Source organism: Crotalus tigris, unplaced genomic scaffold, assembly GCF_016545835.1.
Source record: "Crotalus tigris isolate CLP2741 ecotype Arizona unplaced genomic scaffold, ASM1654583v1 scf7180000024276.985868, whole genome shotgun sequence".
NCBI lineage: Eukaryota > Metazoa > Chordata > Lepidosauria > Squamata > Viperidae > Crotalus > Crotalus tigris.
In genome coordinates this window covers 812,177-831,776 of record NW_024100448.1, presented here as the reverse complement: position 1 = coordinate 831,776, position 19,600 = coordinate 812,177, and the positions used below count along the sequence as shown (strand labels likewise).

Here is a 19,600-nt window from a genome sequence, read left to right as displayed (position 1 = left end):
TTTATTCTCCTGATTAAGCAACATATTTATGTTTTATTTACTATACTTGTAGCATGAATAGAAAATCAAGCCTGCTTAGTTTTTGATTTATTCATTATCTTATATCTAATTTAAGATTTTTTTATATCATAATATTGACATTTATTTTAAAAACTGCAATTGAAAGTTTAAACAAACTCTTGGTGAGCAATCATATATTTCATTTATACTTGTTGAGTGAGAGAAAAGACTGCTGTTGCATTTGGTAAAGTGGAGTATCAGAAAATACATAGCAGTATCCTTGAACCAGCTGAAAATGTAATTTCATAGTAGTAAAATGCTGCCCAAAAAAAGGAGAATTGGAATATTGAAAGCAGCAGGACTTTTTATTCTAGGGTAGGGGCAGGCAACCTTGGCTCTTTTATGACTGGCTCAGGAATTCTGGGAGTTGAAGTCCATGAGTCATAAAAGAGCCAAGGTTGCCTACCCCTGTTCTAGGGTGACTAATGCAAAATCCTACTCTGTATCTGTCTATCCAGCATAAGCATATTCTTTTTACTGGGTGGGGAGGGGGCTACATTTTAATTTGTATTAAAAGGCAAAATCATAACATCAAAACTCACCAGTTTGTTACCTTATTTTATTTTAAATTATGTAGTCACCCATCTCAGTATGATGACTTGGGGAGGCTAACAATGGTTAAAATCCAACATAATAACCACCATAATAAATACACAATTGGCAACTGAGATAAAACCACAAACACCCGTCAACATCACCACCTAATGGATTCTCCCACACATTCTGATCCCAAGCCCAGATTCATAGCTACCTCTTCAAAGCCTTGCCAAAGGCCAACAGGATTGAGGTTAATTTATGATGTTCCAAACAGCAGGCACAACCACCAAGATACTCTTTCTCAGTCCCACCAGTTGGCACGCATTATTTGAGGGTCTTGTAGCCTGCAAGCAGCACCTTCACTTGAGCCTAGAACCATCACTACAGCTTTACAGAAAAGTTGTACCTGCATGACATTAGATTCCTAGTCTGATCTACTTTGAAGGATCTGATAGGTAGGGGTGAACTCTTCTTCATCCACCCCCAATCTCCAACACCGAGAAAACATCCACAGCATCCCTTGGCCAAGAGTAAAGAGAGAAAGCCAGGTATATTGTTATTTCATCCTGTGCTTTCAGATAACCTCACTAGCAGTTTCATGTAAATGTTAGTGGAGAGAGTGCTGAGCTATGAGCTGGCACCATCTAGAATCAGCCCTAGAGGAAGGAAAGCACCAACATAGCACTGTGCTGCTTACTCCCAACCAGCGAAGTTGATTCAGAAGGCTACCATGATTAATTGTATGGAAAGCCACTGAGGTGTTAAAACCTGACCTCTGTGTATAAGGTTCAAGTTCACTGCCTTACTATATTCTGCCTATTATACAGGAATCTCTGCAGACTGCCAGCCTTAGCCAAGTAACACAAGATTCTATGGCATTTAAAGGGGAGTCAGTTCTGGACCTGTTGCAGCTGCTCAAGGACTTGAGGTTAACTCCATGCTCTAGGCTTCCCCTCTCGCTGGCTGGAGGTTTCTCAGAACAGAGGTCATCTACAAGCCCCATGCAGTTTTATACTGTCATAGGGCAGGACTCAGACTCTACTCTGAAAGAGCAGCTCCAACTGAATCAGTGGAATATCATCATCAGGAGACACCAAGTCAGGAATCACCTGAGACTGATCAAACCCAGGCACTACCAGAACAATTAGACAAAATTCTGCCTCCAAGCCCTTGGACTTTGCAAGTCCAAAGACTTTGTCTGGAGAACAGAGCAAAATCACTCAATAAGGGTCCTTGCAAATAATAATAATAATAATAATAATAATAATAATAATAATAATAATAATAATAAATGTTACTATCCTAATTAAACATAGCTAGTGGCAGCCTGATTTAAGAGGCAGTTGTGAACCGTATTATTCTGTTGGAAACAATTAACTGATCTGTTGTTTTGTCATTCCTGTGAATTCTGGTCATAAAAAATCCTAAAACCCTTGACTTTGGAACTAGGTGACCAATCTGATTTGGCTATCTGAGCTCTGGACTGGATTTCAACCTCCTCTGTGTATTCCTGTTGAAAGCAAAAGTACCTAGCCAAGCTTTCTTTCCCAGAGACTGTTTTGTTTTACACTCCTTTCCTTGTCTGCTGTTTATCTACTCAGCCCAGTAAATTTCTATTCTCACCTAACAACTGTGCGTGTATGTTTAAAACCTAAAACAGGATACTCGGTCTCATGCCCAGATCTGAATCCCAACCAACTAAAAGATAATTTGCTTCTGTTAATCTTCTCTACAAACTTCCCTGAAAACCTTCCCTTTTAAAGAGACAATGACATCACCCCTTCTCTCAAAGAATTCACAATGGTTAAAATCCAATCACGTCACCTCCCAGGATATAGTTCTAAATATACAGGTGGTTGAGCTAGTGTAGGTAGCCTTCAGTTAATATCCATTCACTCCGTTAACATTTGAAGTTATGAAGGCGCTGAATGAGACTTGCAGCCAGTCCTCAAAGTTGTGGCCATCACAGTGCCCTGCGGTCATGATTGCCATTTGCAACTTTCACTGCTGACTTGACAGTCAATGGGGAAGTGGCAGGTGGCAAATGGCAATTACATGACATTGTGCATAACAACTGGAACTGCTTAATTACTATTGTAATGGATGCAACCATCAGTGTAATCATAAGACTTTGTACTTTATGACTCCGTTGCTTAGTGATGGAATTCCTGCTCCCAATTACTATTGTTAATACTTACTCTCCTAAGGCGTGCTTAAGTCATCTTGAAGTACCTAACCATCAGAGGGCCTTTACTCTGGCACACCCACCTCTCATTTGTCCTTGAAGGCCAATTCAAGACGATCCCTATCCAGAGAAACAAGGCCCATGACTCTGGATATGTAAAAACCACAGAACATGCACTTTTCCACTGCCTATTCTACAGGTATTTGTACTAGCCTCTTTTCACCATTATTGCATAAAACACTAGGAGACACAGGACAATTTTATACCTCCCTGCAAGTCTCAGATACCAAACCTGTCACAACATGTTGTCAAGTTCTGCACAGCCGCACTTAAAATTAATCAGATAACTGTGCCATACAGCAGTTTTAATGAGTATCTAGTTTTTTGTTATAGTGCTTTATATTTAATTTCCTATGTTCCCCTATATCCATTTATTGGTCCTACCTCCGTGTGTGTGTGTGTGTGTGTGTGTGTGTGTGTGTGTATATTTGTTTTCTGAGGTTTTCGCGGGTGTTTGTATGTAGGTCTTTGGTTATTTGGGTTTTCTCCAGCGTAAAATTGGAAGTGTCTTGGCGATGTTTCGACGAAGTCCCATTCGTCATCTTCAGGCTGTTGTTTTCAGCTTCATGCTTCAAGGAGCACGAAGCTGAAAACACCAGCCTGAAGATGACGAATGGGACTTCGTCGAAACGTCGCCAAGACACTTCCAATTTTACACGGGAGAAAACCCGAATAACCAAAGACCTACACACATATATATATATATATATATTCCAGCGCTACCTGTACTCCAAAAACTCTACAGGTATTCCTTGACTTATGACTGCAATATAGCCTGTACTGTCATAAGTCATGACAGTTGTAAAATGGGTTATCCATGGATATTTTATGCCAGTCATTAAGTGAGTCCATTGTTTGCTATAAGCCAATTTTTTTCTAAAATCAGAAATGCCATAAAACAATTGTGTGACCGTGGAAGGCTGCAAATGGCCATAAATGTGAGCCCACTGCAAAGTGCCCAAAATGCAGCCACGTGAGTGCAGAGTGTGAGAGAGATCATTGGAATTGGGTTGATAAGTACCCCCAGCAAGTATTGTAACATTGACAGGTCATTAAGCAACTTTATCCACTTTATCATACCTAATAAGTTCAAACTCCTCCCAGATAACCAAGCCATTTGAAGCTTCAATCATCCATACAGAATCTGCTTCACAGTCAGAGTCCAACTTGGAATACAGATGACTTTATGCAACAGATATCCAACAGTACAGTGACCTTGCAGATGACCCTTCAACCATGGGTTTTCTAAAACTACTGACATTTCACCACCCTTATAGCATGATATATAACTGAATTATGATCCACATACTAGAACCCACTTCGTGATGATTGAAAATTTCTGGCATATCTGCCAAAACCAAACAACTGGAGACGCTTTTGTCTTATTCAATGCTTGCTTACTACAATATGTTATCACACCAAGAAAAATATACTGCAAGTCAAAACTTCACAATATAATACATGGTGAATTTGTGCTTTATTACCTCCAACAGAAAGAGTGTTGCTCAAAGTAATGGCCCACAGCAAGTGTCATAGCTGTGACTTTTAATTAGAGTAACAGGAGATAAAAGAGACTGGAAATACCAGTTACGATACGTTGTTTTGAAAAAAGGAAACAGGTTAAATAGGTATAGCTAAAAGGGAAAAGGCAGCACTATGTTAACTGAGCCAAATCAACAATTATGGTTTGTTGTTCACATAAATCTAGAATAAACCAGAAAGTTTTGGTTTTAATTCCACAGGTGGCCTGCTACTGGGAGGAAATGACTTTTTTTCTAACCTTTTGTTCCAGATAATGGCAGCTGTAATAATTGTTACAAAGATTATTATATGACAGGATAGATGGAGAATCACAAATGTTACAACTTGTAGTCATAAAGCTACAGCTTTGAAGATGAAATGTTGCTTTTCTGTTAAAATGCATTACTGGAGAATGCTGAGATTACTGAACTCCTTCAAAGATAGCTACCGATGTTATGTTCAAAGCATTGCAGACTTAGACTTACATAAAGTGTGCCCTCTTGTGGTGGAATTATTAGCAAAACATTGTTACTTGATGTATCCCAATGCGGGCATGTTGTTTGAAGATTAGAAACATTCTGAATATGCTTAAAATTATCACGCATTTCCATGATATATTTTATTATGCCATCCGACAAGTTCTTCATATCTGAAAGTATATCAAGCATTAAACAAATTTAATGTTTTGAGCAAAATTCAGAATGGGAGACCTGTGACCCCCCCCCAACTTTCTATTTGAGTAAGATCTGGAGATCATGTTCCTCAATACTGCCTCCGCCAATTAACTGTAAACTAATCAAACCTACAACTTCCGAACCAATAGCCCCAAAAATGGGGGGAGGGGATGCTATCTATGAGACAAACCTGCCAATAATTATTCATTTCACACATTCCATTCTATTGTAATAAGATTTGCTTTCCATATGGGATAAAATTGATTTACATAGTAAACATGGATAAATGTTGATTGAGGATATATGAATCCAATCTTGTACATCTATATATTATATGATATCATTTATATTGATCACTGAAATAATATATGGAAAGTGTTGTGGTAGTATCTGTACTATGAGGTATGTTTCATTAAATAAATTACAAATGTGGTGTTATTAAAAATTGGAGTGGAGACATCAGCCAAGGAAAGACTACACAACTGAAAATGCATTAAAGTCAGTATTCAGTTTTGGCCTTTTCTTAACTTTTCATCTATTTTTGTATTAAGACTCCACAATCTACAAAAATGGTGTAAAGACAAAATCTTTTTTCCTTCTAAACCAAACTACAACAGCAAAAACTACATAGTTGACATCACATCCAACAGTCTCTGGGCAATTGAGGACTCCCCTGGCAATCAAGGGTATCTCTAAGAGAGTAAAGTAGAATGGGTCTTTCTCTAAAGTCCTGAGCACAACAATAGGTACAGAAATTTATTCCCAGGATAGGGCTCCATACTTTAATTCTCATACCTTGTTTTAAAGAAAAAATAATATTTGATCTGAAAAAAAATCAGAGATACAGACAGAGAGGGCTAGATGGACAAACAATTTGATCTAAAGCAAGTAGTTCTAGGTTTTCACACTGCCAGCATCTTCCAGCTCAATTCATATGAAAGGTCAGCTAGGAAATCTATTATTGGACACAGGAATATTTGTTTAGAGCAAAGAATGTAGCTTTAGACCTCAGGACTAAATACGATCTCCCAAAATGTACTACCATAATCTTTAATGTGGTACAAGGGGGAAAAACAAATGATTGATGTTTATCACAGTAATATTTAAAACTCAATGTAACGATAAATCTATTAAAATATGGTTTAGTTAACATGAAAAATCCAGCAAAAATCCAGATAAGCTGATTTGAGAAAATGTAAAATGTTCAAATCTGTGAAGGAAGCTTCTATTGCAATGGTGTTTCAGATAATACTTCATTTCCAGAAAGAGCATCCTAAATGCAAATTATTTGGACTGGGAGAGAGGGAAGCTGAATAAGATGGTTTCAGCTTTAATAATGTAGAGTCTGAATTTCTTTATCAGGATAAAATGACCTTAAATTGTTGCTCACAAAGAAGTTTAATTTATTTATTACCTGTGCACAAGAGAAATAACTACCAATAAAAACCCAAAAGATATACAGTATTTTTACATGGTGGTTAAAAGTAATTAGAGTATCACATGACAGGGTCAGTGAAAATATGCGTCAATTACCAAATCATAATGCAAGTTAGAATCTCAAGGGGATAAAGTTGAGAAGCTTTAGCCAAAAGCAATCTCAGATCAAATGTGCTCCTCCAATCTGCACAAAGATGAAGGTAATTACAATCAATCCTTGTGAATATTGAGACAATGTTACAATTCTGTACATTTAACAAGATCAGATCAGCAATCTCAGTATTTTAAAAGACTCTGTCAAAGCACCTTTATCAAGAGATGCTAGCTAAAGATGCTGTAAGATTCTATTAAACTGGAGATATCTTGCACATTTCATTTATTCTGGGCTTTGACATATTTTATATTATTGCAATGAAAAAAAATCTGCTTGGAAAAAAACCTTTTTCCAAATGTATATACTGTGTAGAGATAAAAGAGCAAGAATAATAGCTAAATCAAGTGGTATAAATCTTGCAGCATTTTGCTAGTAAGAGAGACATGCCAAGTCACAATAAGCAATATGTACCAACAAATCATAGCTTCAATTAGTTTCCTCTTTAATTTGTATTCTACATAAATTATTATCAAAGGCTAATGTTTAAAGAAGCAACTAAATTGGACAGTTGAAGGTCAGATAAAACCTGGTCACTCAACTGTGGAAACAGATTTCCTTTTTTTTTAAAAAATCACAATAAATGCAAAATGAAGAAGTGTTTGATGCATGCAACAACCAAGTGAAAAGCATTGATTCCCACTGTTCGAAGAAAACTACTGCACTCCACCTTAAATGCATCAGACTGAGCTTAGTTAGAACAAGACAATTCCCAAGAGTCAGAATGAAATAAAGCTGATAATTTTAAAGATTTAAGAGCTGTTATCAAAAATAAATTACATTTTTCAAGTTTCAGAAACGTTGCTATGATGGCTGGGAACCCAGTAGCCTTTCAATGGCTGCATTGATGTCACCTCCTGTTGCTATTAGAGCTTGTAAGTTGGCTTCACGGTTCAAGAAGCCCATTGCGCTGAGTTGCTCTAGTTGCTGCTGAAATCTGATTTCAGGATTTTGTAGTTGCTAAACAGAAATAAATAAAAATGTTTAATATTTTTATACTTTTCCATTCAATGCACTTTGAAAAAAAAGTTAATTAGAAAGTTAACTTCAATCACCCTTTTGTAATGAAATATCCTCTTATTTCCCAAAACACCAGGTAACAATCTGAAGCAGAATACAGTAATACAGAATACATTCAAAAGATTTCCATCCTGAGAACATGGATAATAAGAATTCCCACAAAAAGCTCATAAAAAACTTGCACTGTGTCCTACAGCTAATTTTTAAAAACTGCCAGATTCCAATTATCCCTCAGGCCTGATGTGGGTTTTTTTTTTAATATATCATAAGGGAGATAGGGCTTAGGTAACACAATTTACAAGTTATATTGGCTAGCATGAACATCATGCCAAACCAAGAATGGATAAATTACAACTTGAATATAAAAACACCATTACTTTATTTCTGTGACTAGGAGGTAAAGCCAGCTACCTCATCCAAGGATGAATATTAATCTGGAAAATATTTAAAGTTTCTGAGTACATTTATAATGGTTTGATTGAACATTTAAACCAGATCTGGAGCAATGGGCCTGTATGCACCTCAATGATTTGGGAATCAAAGCTGTACCATCATTGCTTTGAACCATTTATATCAACAGTTTCTACTGACTAAGGTCTCTGCTTCTACAATTCCTTCCTAAATTGAAAGCTGGTCAACTCTTTTACCTGAGCATTTGCTCCAGCAAGGGCCTGTAACATCTGTTGAACAAACTGCTGGTGTCCAGTTTCACCAGTTCCTGAAGCTGGGTTTGTATTTTCATTTGCAATTGAAGTGGGCACTGTTGTTCCAGTAGGAACAGCAGTATTCCCTAATCCAGCACTTCCTAAACCAGAATTTCCTAGTCCAGCTATACCAGTATTGAACCTGCATGAAAAGAAACATGGAAACAAATTATTTATACAGCGAACACTAAGAATCATACATAGAAATGCAAGCAGCCAATATATTCAATATGGACATGAAAGCGTATGCAGAAAATCACAAACTATAACAAATAAAATTCTTGTCCAAACTTACCCAGGTATAAGGCCTGGAGCTTCTGTTGCTAGAGTCTGTAAGCCTTGCTGAATCTGAAGCAAAGCCTGCATCGCTCTAGGATTTGACATTGCAGATAAAGTATCGGGGTTCTGCATCTATGAGAAGAAACGTTCATTGAAAATGATTGAGCATGTCTCCCTTCAAAACTGTAAATAAGCAGCCAATCTTTTCATTTTCTTTTTGAAGAAGAAAGAGCAAGTGGCAAACCTTCTGTTCTATAATTGCTACACTTCTCCAAGCTCAAAATCTTAATGAGGAATTGAGCTTTCAAGGAGAGAAAACATTATTTATCTCATGCCATGAAAGGAGGAGAAGAAAGAGAGGTACACTGTGTAGACTTCCAGGAAAGAAATGGCAAGACCAAAGAAAACTCCACAAAAAGCAGAGCCAACAACTGCAGCAGAACGAAGGGCCAAAGGACAGACCAATAATCAAGATCACCCACAAGCGCTCCAGACAGCTGCTCCCGGTAAGAAGACCCACCTCTGACTGGTTTAAAGCTCTGGGAGGTAAGGGAATAGTCATCTTGCTCAAACCGTGGTCAGTACCTTCAGGACACTAGGTTCGTATACAGGCAACCCTCCAGTTAAGAACAAGTTCCATTCCTAACTCTGTCTTTAACTTGAATTTGTATGTAAGTGGGAACTTGTACTTATGTACTGCCTATTACTAAAAATGGCAGATGACATTTTCCTTCCTTGAGCAGATAAACTGCTGAAACTGCACAATGTTTTTATTAACCTCTGAAGACAAGCTGTCTTCAGCAGCTTGTCAGCTCAAGGAAAGACATTGGCGTTTGTCACTTTTAGTAACCAGGTTGTCCATAAGTTGGCCATTCTTAACCTAGAAATTGCCTATACTTCTTTTTTTTTTAATTTTTCCTTTTTTTCCTCTACAAACAAACATAATATACATTTTTTTCTTTTCCCTTAACAATACTGTCTTATATCTCTTAAGCTTATTTACATTTATTTACATTACTTCTTGTACATTTTTATTTCGCAATTCTAGCCAGTTATAATACATGTCCCATACCTCATAAAATTCTGTAGCTTCTTTGTCTTTTATTTCTAAGGAAAGTTTGTTCATCTCAGCACAGTCTAATATCTTACAAACAATCATTGCATTTGTTGGTATGTTCTCCCTTTTCCAACATTGTGCATATGCAATGCGTGCTGCAGTTATAATATGCATAATGATGTATTGGAGTCGTTTCTCTATTTTTGGGTTAATTATGCCTAATAAAAATATTTCAGGTTTGAGTTCGATTTGTTGTTTTGTTATTTCCTGTAGCCATCTAATCACTTTTGGAAATTGCTTATTAATTGTGTTTCACAGCACTATGTGCATTTCCTTCAATCCTAGCTAAATACGTTTTAAATATAATTTAAGGACTTACACATTTGACAATATGCACATGAAGGAGAAAGAAATATTTCATTATGCAAACTGTACCACCAAAATACAATAAAATTCTTCAAAAATGGACAACCTTCTGGGAGCTTGAGGACAACACTGAATGTAGCAATGATTTAAGGAGCGGTAATTACTTTCTTAGCTTTAGGAAAGACTTTCTGAAGCTATAGATAAGCCTACCATTGGACTTACATTAGTTTTTATGCATTTACGGCTGAAATTAGTGAAAACTATTTACAAGAATTTTCAGCAGTGCAGATCGCAAGACTTTTTAAAGGACTCACAAAGAAGCAACTTGTAAGAATACACAAGATACCTATCCTCGTAGTACAGGAAAATTCAAAAGGATGAATTATCCCCTTTCTTAAATACCAGAGGTGATCAGATTGTAGATGAATGCTCTGTGAAAAGTTTCATCTAAACAGCATAACATTTTAATATGATTATCATATGCGGTGCTAATCTCTTCTTTTGACTTACTTGTTGAAGGAAAGTTGGAATTTGTTGTCTCATTTGTTCTTGTAGCTGAGGATTCCCAGCAAACAAAGGGTTATTCAACATCATCTATAAGGATAAACAGACATTTTATCATCATCAAACTAAACAGACATTTATCACCAATAAATAAATAAAATAAAATAAACCCTCCGGTAAACTTCTACTTAGCAAACATATGCTGAAACCATGCGATCTTTCATGTATGCTGAACTCTCTCCTTACTTGGCAAGACAAGAGGCGCAGACACATACACGGAGTCCTTGATTTATGATCAGTTGCTTAGTGATCATTTGAAATTATGATGCAAGGATACTTATGACCCAGATTTGAAGTTATTATGCCCCCCACCCCAATAGTTACACGATCACATTTTGGGAACTTGGCAGCTGGCATTTATAGCTGTTTGCAATGACTCGAGGTCATGTGACTGCAACTTATGGTTTTTGCTGGAAACTTGCATTAACTTCTGATTTCCTGTGATAAGACCAATTGTGGACAATGGATTTGCTTAACGACTACAGTGTTTACTGAATGGCTGCAGTGATCCACTTAACGTCTACAGCAAAAAGGAATGTAAAATAAAGGACAGTCATGTGTGACCCGCTTAATGACCAGCACAACTTACAACTGTAATTCCAGGCTTAATTACAGTCATAAATAAAGGACTATTGTTAAGCACAGCAATGCATACATATTATAGACAATGGCTGAACTTATCATGGTAATATGATTTGCAATGTATAAATCCAGTGAGTAGTTTGGAAACCATGGCTAATGGGTCAGTATTCTATATGAATCTATTGTTCAAACAATAATTAAAATAAATCACAGCTCAGTATATTGTAAGACTCAAACAACTGGCAGGAACAAAGCTTCTACATTCTTACTTCTTAATTCATTCCAACCCACAGGATTCCACAGGCCTACTACTATTATGCCTACCTACTGTCTCATTTTTCAAACTATCACACCTCCTTTCATCATTCACCATGTCCCTCGATCTATTAATTAGCTCAATTTCTTTTTATCCTCTTCACTGAGATGTTTATACATCTCCTCCTGATTTTTCCACTTGAACATCCTTTTGTCAGTCACTATATTTAAGCCTACTTTGATGTCATCTCTTCAAATGTTTAGTTTTTATTCTATAGATAAATGGGTTGGGAAAACAGCTTGTTTTCCCCAATGGTAAAAGTCTATATATGCTCACTGTTACTACTAGTAGTAAGTGCATACAAGGCAAATTAATAAAGATACCCTGCCTAAGAAAAAGGAGGGATTCCTAAAATTCTCTAAATTACCCCCCCCCCAATACCTTATTCTTTAGTTCTTGAAAACATTCTATAAAGGATCTACAAAAGTAACAGCACCAATCATTAGGCCTGCTCTGACTTCTCAGACATGTAATTCGGGCAGTTCAAATTTGTATTAGCATGTTACAATATTTATTAAAGCAGCTTTTACAAAACAACAAGTATTGCTAAAAGGAAGAACTTGGCACTGTAAGAGATAGAAGCAAAGGTGCATTTGAATTTCACAGGATGTCTTTAAAGGTCTTTGAAAGGTCAAATATAAATAAAAACAATTTTAAAACAAGTCAAAAGTGACTGTGGCTGGAAACAATGAAGGCAAAATGGTCATTACAACTTTTGTAGAATTCAGGAGAAAATACTGGGTGTTTGTAATTACTACGACCTAAAGCAGAGGATAAGAAACAAAGTGGCAACTGTTTATATCTAAATGAAATGTAATATAATAGATTAATAGAAGTCCACATTTTACTAATTATGGGAAAGACCACAGGTGAATTTTAATTCAGCATGGATTTTAGTCATAGACTTACCTGGGCTGCAAGATCAGGATTCTGGCTCAATGACTGCATCATGCTTCTCATGTAAGGCGCAGACAGCATATTCTGCATCAACTGTGGGTTTTCTGTAATTTGCTGCAACAAGCTCTGCATGCCAGGTGTGTTGAACATACCAGCTTGAAAGGGGGAAAAAAGTTTCAGCAACACAGTGCTATGGCATCATCTCTTGTCTCTTGACTTAGATGACCATCTATTCAGTGCAATTATTTTCATCACCCAGGGTCAAACAAACATGCAATTCAAAGTCCAAATCAAGTAAGAGATATCACGTTGTTTAATAATAGTCAATAACCAGTATTTAATTTGCAATCCAAATTCATTTAACACTCAATTGAATTTAGAACAGCATTAACATGCATTGCCTTTCTGGATAGGTAATTTGTAATTGAAACAATGAGTTGGTGGCACAGTAGTTATAATGCAGTATTGCAGGCTAATTCTGCTGACTGCCGACCGCCAGCCATTTGATCCTCACCGGCTCAAGGTTGACTCAGACTTCCATCCTTCCGAGGTGGGTAAAATGAGGAGCCAGATTGTTGGGGGCAACATGCTGACTCTGTAAACTGCTTAGAGAGGGCTGTAAAGCACTGTGGAGCGGTATATAAGTCTAAGTGCTATCGTTATTTCAAGAAAATCAAGTAAGTTGCTATATGACAAATATACCTCCTAGCCCAGGTCCCAAATTTGGCACTGCTGAGCTTTGTCCTGTGCTTCCAGTGCCGCTGCTTCCAACACTACTGCCTCCTCCATTATCTCCACTGTTGCTACTGCTGCTGTTTGAAGAGCTCTGTGTGGTAGCTTGAGGAGCCCAAGGATTTGGTAAAGGGTCTCTGTTTTCTGTGCGAGATGGCTGGCTGTCTCCACCTGATGAATTGCTCACCAATGAAGCAAATGGATTTCCCCCAAACTATAAAAAAGTTAAGAAAAAAAAAAAAACAGATTTACCCAGCAGGAACAAAACCAATTCCTCTGGAAACAAAGTGGTTCACTAAACAGCAGAACATTTGTTTTGCAGAACCAGAGTAATCCAATTGTTCCCTGGATGGCCTCACCCAGATCAACCTATTCAAAACTGTTATCTAAGATTTTGCATTAAGACTGATCAGATAGAGTTGAAGATTTTCTGCTTTGTTAGAGATCTTCTGCGAATGTTTGCCTTATATACGGAAAGCAAACAAGAGTGTGCAACAAACCCCCTTGCCACATGAGGTGCCAACATGTCTATGATTTCCCCACCCAAGGTGATATCCACCGAACCCTGAAGTTTCAATAAAAAATATTATTTAATTAAAAATGGTCACCATGGTTACAAGATCATCAAATCTCACGTGGTTTCACTGTTCTCATCTCATTCAAGACGTGTACTTTTGATGTTGTTATATAATTACGTGAAATCCCGAGAGTGAGTTTCTTGAAAACTCACAATCAACCTGCAATTTTTAAACACTGACTTTTTGATTTTTGCACTATTTTGCATGATTGCATAATACTGTCCACAAAAGTTTCTACATTAAGGAGAACCTTTATCGGAACAAAATGTTTGAGCAATAGTATGAAATACCTTTATAAATTACTTTAAAGTGTCTCAGACAAGGTTTTTGATTTTTTAAGTAAGCAGCCTATTATGTTCATCAATCCATCATAGCATCAAGGGAAAAAAATAAAACACAAGCTAGACATTCGTTGCTAAACATTTCGTATTTTAAGCACTATTTACAGGGGTTTCTGCCAAAAAATTTCTCAAAAACTAAAGCATCACATGCTAGGTAATTATGAGTCTAATGATACCATCACAGCAGACTTTCAGTTTTCTCATTCTACAGCTTAGCAGGAAAGCTATACCAAAATACTAAAAGGCAAGTCAAAAGAGCTCAGTTTTGGCCCCTATCAAATAAAATGAAAATAAGGATGAAGTTAGACAGTTAATTTCAGTTTAATTAAAGTTCTAGGATTACTCACCTGTTCCTGTGCTGCGTTCAGCATTGGCTCCTGTATATCTGTGTACATTCGTCTCAAAGCATTATAGCCACCAGGTATACTTTCAAGATTACTCAAGGCACGATCCTGATTTCTCATCATTTCTTGCATCATTGCAGGGTTTCTAGCGAGTTCCAAAGTCTAAGAAAGTTAAGTAAGCTCTATTAGAAAAGAACAATTCTGCCAACAAATATATAGATCAGGAGCCAAAGACTCCCTTCATGCTTATTCAAAACCTACAAAGCTAGAATAGCTTTGTAATTAAGATTCATTGTGAGAGACTGCTGAAGAGGTTAAGAAAGAATAAGAAGAAATTTCAGACAGAAACATCTGACAGGGAAGAAGATTTTTGACAGTTCATCTCATAAATGGCATCTCAGTCTGAATTGCAAAAAATAAGGACGATGGAAAATATTTCTTTTCCTATTATTGTGTGTTTGCTTATTCTCTATAATCCTTTCCTCTCCAATGGATGTAAATAAAACATTAATTCACTTCTTGCTAATGATCCCAACCTCAGGGTGAGCATTCCAAAGGGCAAAGGAATAGGGAAGAGGACTATAAGATTCGCTATTTTATTCAGCATCCTTATAAGTTGCATTCTGGAAATTTTCCCTGACATTTGGGCTCACCCAGTTGTGTGAGGTCATATCCTTCTAATGCTGTAAAGCAGTGATTCTCAACCTTTTTAATGCCGCGACCCCCAACCGGTCATAAGTCAAGGGCTACCCAACTGGTCGTAAATTGAGCACTATCCAAGCGGTCGTAAGTCGAGGACTTTCCCTGCCCGGGAGCACCGCGAATGCGTGGTGCTGCCCCCTGCGCCGGCCAAGGCGTAGCTGGCAAGCGGCAGAGACAGCGCAGGCTGACCACCGGCTGGGCCACCAGCTGGTCCAGCCCAAGGGAGGTAAGGCACCCGCCAGGCCCCACGCGCGCCAGCAATCCTCCCTGCGCCCACCGGCCTCCCACCTCCCACCCCTCTTTTACTTACATTTTTAGTAGTTGCTCAGCAGGGAGGGGTGGAAGCTTTCAGACAACTCGCCTTTGCTGCAGACAACTTGCAGCACTGTTTGCAGAATGGGACTTTTGGCAGCAGGGCAGAGACAGCCTGGACAATTCCTATTGGCTTTTGAAAGCCAATAGAATTAGACTCTATTCAAGAGAGTCTATTCTATTGGCTTTCAAAAGCCAATAGAATAAAAGGGAGTAGCACAGCTAAGGAAAAGGGGGAAAAAATGGCGGACTGCATTGTTTGGCAACCCCCGTGAAATGGTCGTTCGACCCCAAATGGGGTCCCAACCCACAGGTTGAGAACCACTGCTATAAAGCAAAGGAAAGCTGAAGCAAAGCACAGTTGTGGTCATGTGATTTTCACTTAGCAACCACTTCACTTAATGACCAAGTTGCCAATTCCAACTATAGCTGATAAATAAGACCGACTGAATTTGGGCTATCAATAGCTATATATTACTTTCCTAATCACAACATACTGTAAAATGCCTATTGCTACAAACAACACTGAAAAATTGCTATTCTGTCCTATCTACATTTGTGAGTTTCCTGAATCTACATGGTTAGCTTTAGTGTTAGAAAAGACGCTAATCCAGAGCAGCTCTTATGTTCTTGTGTCTGGATGCAGGTAATAACAGCAGGGTAAATTCATCCTTGAAGGCAGAGGCGTTCTTGGCACCATTTAAAAAGGTGCTACTGAACCCTCTTTTCAAGAAGCCGTTATTGGACCCATCATTCTGAACAATTTTTGCCCAACCTCCCTGCTTCTATTTTTAGGAAAGGAAGAATGTAGATATCCAGGATCTTCTGGAGCTGCAGCACAAACATGGACTGTGCTCTACATGGGACTACATTTGAAGAGTATCTGAGAGCTGCAGCCGGCGCAGAGTGTAGCAGAGTGGGCAGTTTGAGTGCCCCTAGGGCTGCACATGTAACAACTCTGCTCTGCTTCCAGGTTCAATTAAAAGTGTTGATTATTATCTTTAAAGCTCATCATGGCATAACCAGGCTACCTGAGAAACATCTTTCTAATTACATCAACCCATCCCACCCAATCAGGCAGAGAGGGTATCCTGTTGATTAAAGATTCTTGATTGTGGGGTCTAGGAAGACAGCCATCTCTGCCATTGCCCCTGCCCCATGAAATATCTTGTCTTTAGAAGTGAGGCAGCCCCCCACTCTTCCAGCCTTATGGAAAGCATCAAGTTCTGGCTCTGCCAACTGGCAATGGGATCTAAGAATGGCATGCAGCTTTGGGAGATTGTGGGTGACTTGAGGGTGCTACTTCTGCATTTTTAAAAAACCTTTTGTTTCTATTTTTAACTTGGTTTTTACCTATGTCTCTTTTATATGTCTGCATGGCTTGTATTTGTAAATTGCCCAGGGTCTTTTAGTTGAGATGAGTGCTGTATAAATTTGATAGAGCAACAAACAGACTGTGTCTTTAAATATGTAGTGATATATAGTAAAAATGCAATGGCTATTCACAATATCTAGGGTTAACCAAACTTCATTGATTAGGTATAAGTGCTTGAACCATGCTCAATCTGAACATGCTTAAAATATAAATATTCTGTGATTAAGGTTGTATTTTGAGATTCCAAGGTTATCCAAATAACTTCCTACCAAATCTTCTCCAATGGAAGAACTTGAAAGGACTTTGAAATGTTTGGAGTAAGTGCAAACAGTTGGCAATGTTAATTTAGATTGACCCAAGGCATAAATCATTATAAACCAACTTTGAGTTCATCTGTTTAAATGTAAAGCAATGATAAAATTAATATGTGCAACTATCTAATTCATGTTTAATTATTAAATGAACCATAATTATATTTTATGTGTTATAAGCCATTAATTTACTGTATACGGGGACAAATCATGATCTAATACCTATTATATGATCAAAATTTTACTTACCTGTCGCATAATATCAGGGTTATTGAGCATATGACTGATTTCTGGATTTCTCTGTATCAGTTGCTGCATTTGAGGATTGGCCATAATTAATTGTCGCATTAGGTCTGGATTTGAAAGCATACTTTGAACGAAGGGATTCTCCATAATCTGAACCATCATTTCTGGATTGGACATGAGCTGTCGCTGCATTTGACTTTGTAATTCTGAGAAGTTTGAGGTACTCAGACCTAGGCTACTCAGACTTGCGAGTCCTCCAAGACCACCTTCAAGAAACAACAAAAGTACTAAATATTGTTTCAGGATTTATTTCTGCATCACTTTTTATTAATAAGGTTTTTTTTAGTTAAAGGAGATTTCAAGTTATCAAATTTCTTTTCATACTTTGGTTAGTATGCTTTGTTGTTAGCTGTCCAATTTTGTTTTGTGCCATTTTTTGAGTTAACTGCGTCCAATACTTTAACTGTGTCCAATACTTTAGGAATAATGTCACTGTCATTTGTACTGAAGTATGTAAACAAAGTCTGATGACAGTATGTGATTCAGCAAGATTGCTGACATTGTTAAAAGTAATTGTCTTTTCGGCTGAAAACCAGTTTGTGCCTATATGGTTCTCCCTCTTTTGGTCATGACAAAATAGTAAGGTATTCCTTAAGGAATTGTTTCTTCTTACCTTAACGTCAAATAATGATTTCTTCTATAGGTTAGAAAAGCAGAATTATATTCTTGTTTGTAACAGAGAATACAAATATAGCACAAGTATCAGAAATCTGGCAGAACGGAGAACATTGATTTTTTTTATTTAATGATTTATATCATGAGCATTCTCATAAAAATGCCAGATTCCCAATAACCAACAGTGAAGGTTGCAAATGGCGATCATATGACCGTGTGACATGGTAACATCGTAATTGTAAGCTGGTTACCAAGTGTGTGAATCACAATCATGTGACTGCAGTGATGTTGCGACTGCCGCAATGAGGACCTGTCGTAAGTTCCCTTTGTTCAGCGCCATTGTTACTTTGAATGGTCTTGGCCCTAATCTATTTAAATTCAGTTTTACAGTTTTCCATACAGTATCCCTGTGTATACAACCTGTGTAATAGAGAATTTTGGACCAGTGTTTCCAAATTTCACAAGAATGCCCAGTGCACATATGGAAAGTCTACTGGATATATCTGGTAATGGACAATACATATCATACCAAATTAGAGCTTATTTAGAGAATATCTTCTTACTAAGGGCCTTACCTAAACCAAATGGACTGGTATTTGTTGGATTTGTAGAGGTACTATTGGTTGGTGCTGTTGTGGTAGCAGTACTCTCTGAAGTACTTGTTTGTTGAGTTGAATTATCATGTGATCTATAAAACATTAAAAGAACAGTTCTGCAATGAACAAATTTAGTCAAAAGTAGGAACTGAATGAGGAACAAAAAGGTGTTTGAAAGCAGCAGTTCAGTTTTCATTTATCATGCTCAACATGATAAAAATATCTGATTAAGTTAGCCTTATCCAAAGTAATTATAGTTGAATTTAAGACTCTTGTAACATCATGCCAGTCCTCAACTGATGAGTCAGTAGAATCCACACATTCCAATGCAAACAGGGTGCATTACAATTTACTTTTTTAAAAAAAGAAGACAAAAAAAAAACCCAAAGGGAAATTAAGATGGCCATATGCACCGAAAATGGACTTCGTTACTTTCAGTTCAAGTCTAAAGTAAATCAAGCCCTTTGCATCTAAACCGAGTAAAATGATAAATATCACATAAATATTTTATAGGAGTGTACAAGTAGTCCTTGATTCGCAACCAGTCATTTGGGACCGTTCAAAGTTACAACGGTTATGAACCATTACAAAAGTTGGAAAAAAGTGACTTACAACTAGCCTTCGCACTTACAACTGTGACAGCATTTCCAGTGTCTCAGGATATATGAAAAAATAGATTCTTGGCAACCGGCATGTATTTATGAAGGTTGCAGCATCCCGGGGTCGTGTGATCACCGTGTGTGACCTTTCCAGCTGGGTTCTGATAAGCAAAGTCAACGGGGGAACCTGGACTCGTTTAATGATTGTGTAATTCACTTAACGGCAGTGATTCACTTAACAACCATAGCATAAAGGTTGTAAAATTTGGTACGACCTAATCTCCTTGCTTAATGGAAATTTTGGTCTCATTTGTGATCAAAAGTCAAGGACTACCTGTACACTACTACATTTTTATAATTTTTAATGAGATAATTTTGT

At 37.5% G+C, this 19,600-nt stretch overlaps 1 protein-coding gene across 2 annotated transcripts in view; it reads right to left on the bottom strand.

The window, feature by feature from the left end:
• Positions 1-4,300: 4,300 nt before the first annotated feature.
• UBQLN1 (ubiquilin 1) overlaps positions 4,301-19,600 on the bottom strand; it is a 42,609-nt gene continuing 27,309 nt past the window's right edge. The window contains exons 3-12 of one of the 2 annotated variants that reach the window (XM_039323485.1): positions 18,602-18,714; positions 17,355-17,617; positions 14,409-14,567; positions 13,113-13,356; positions 12,423-12,565; positions 10,562-10,645; positions 8,645-8,760; positions 8,293-8,491; positions 7,406-7,585; positions 4,301-5,012 (exon numbers count right to left, since the gene is read on the bottom strand). In XM_039323485.1, coding sequence (XP_039179419.1) covers positions 7,430-7,585; positions 8,293-8,491; positions 8,645-8,760; positions 10,562-10,645; positions 12,423-12,565; positions 13,113-13,356; positions 14,409-14,567; positions 17,355-17,617; positions 18,602-18,714 — 1,477 coding nt within the window. In that variant the 3' untranslated portion in view covers positions 4,301-5,012; positions 7,406-7,429. Of the gene's footprint in view, positions 5,013-6,416; positions 7,586-8,292; positions 8,492-8,644; positions 8,761-10,561; positions 10,646-12,422; positions 12,566-13,112; positions 13,357-14,408; positions 14,568-17,354; positions 17,618-18,601; positions 18,715-19,600 lie in introns of those variants that run through there. The other variant, XM_039323484.1, reaches the window with a different exon arrangement.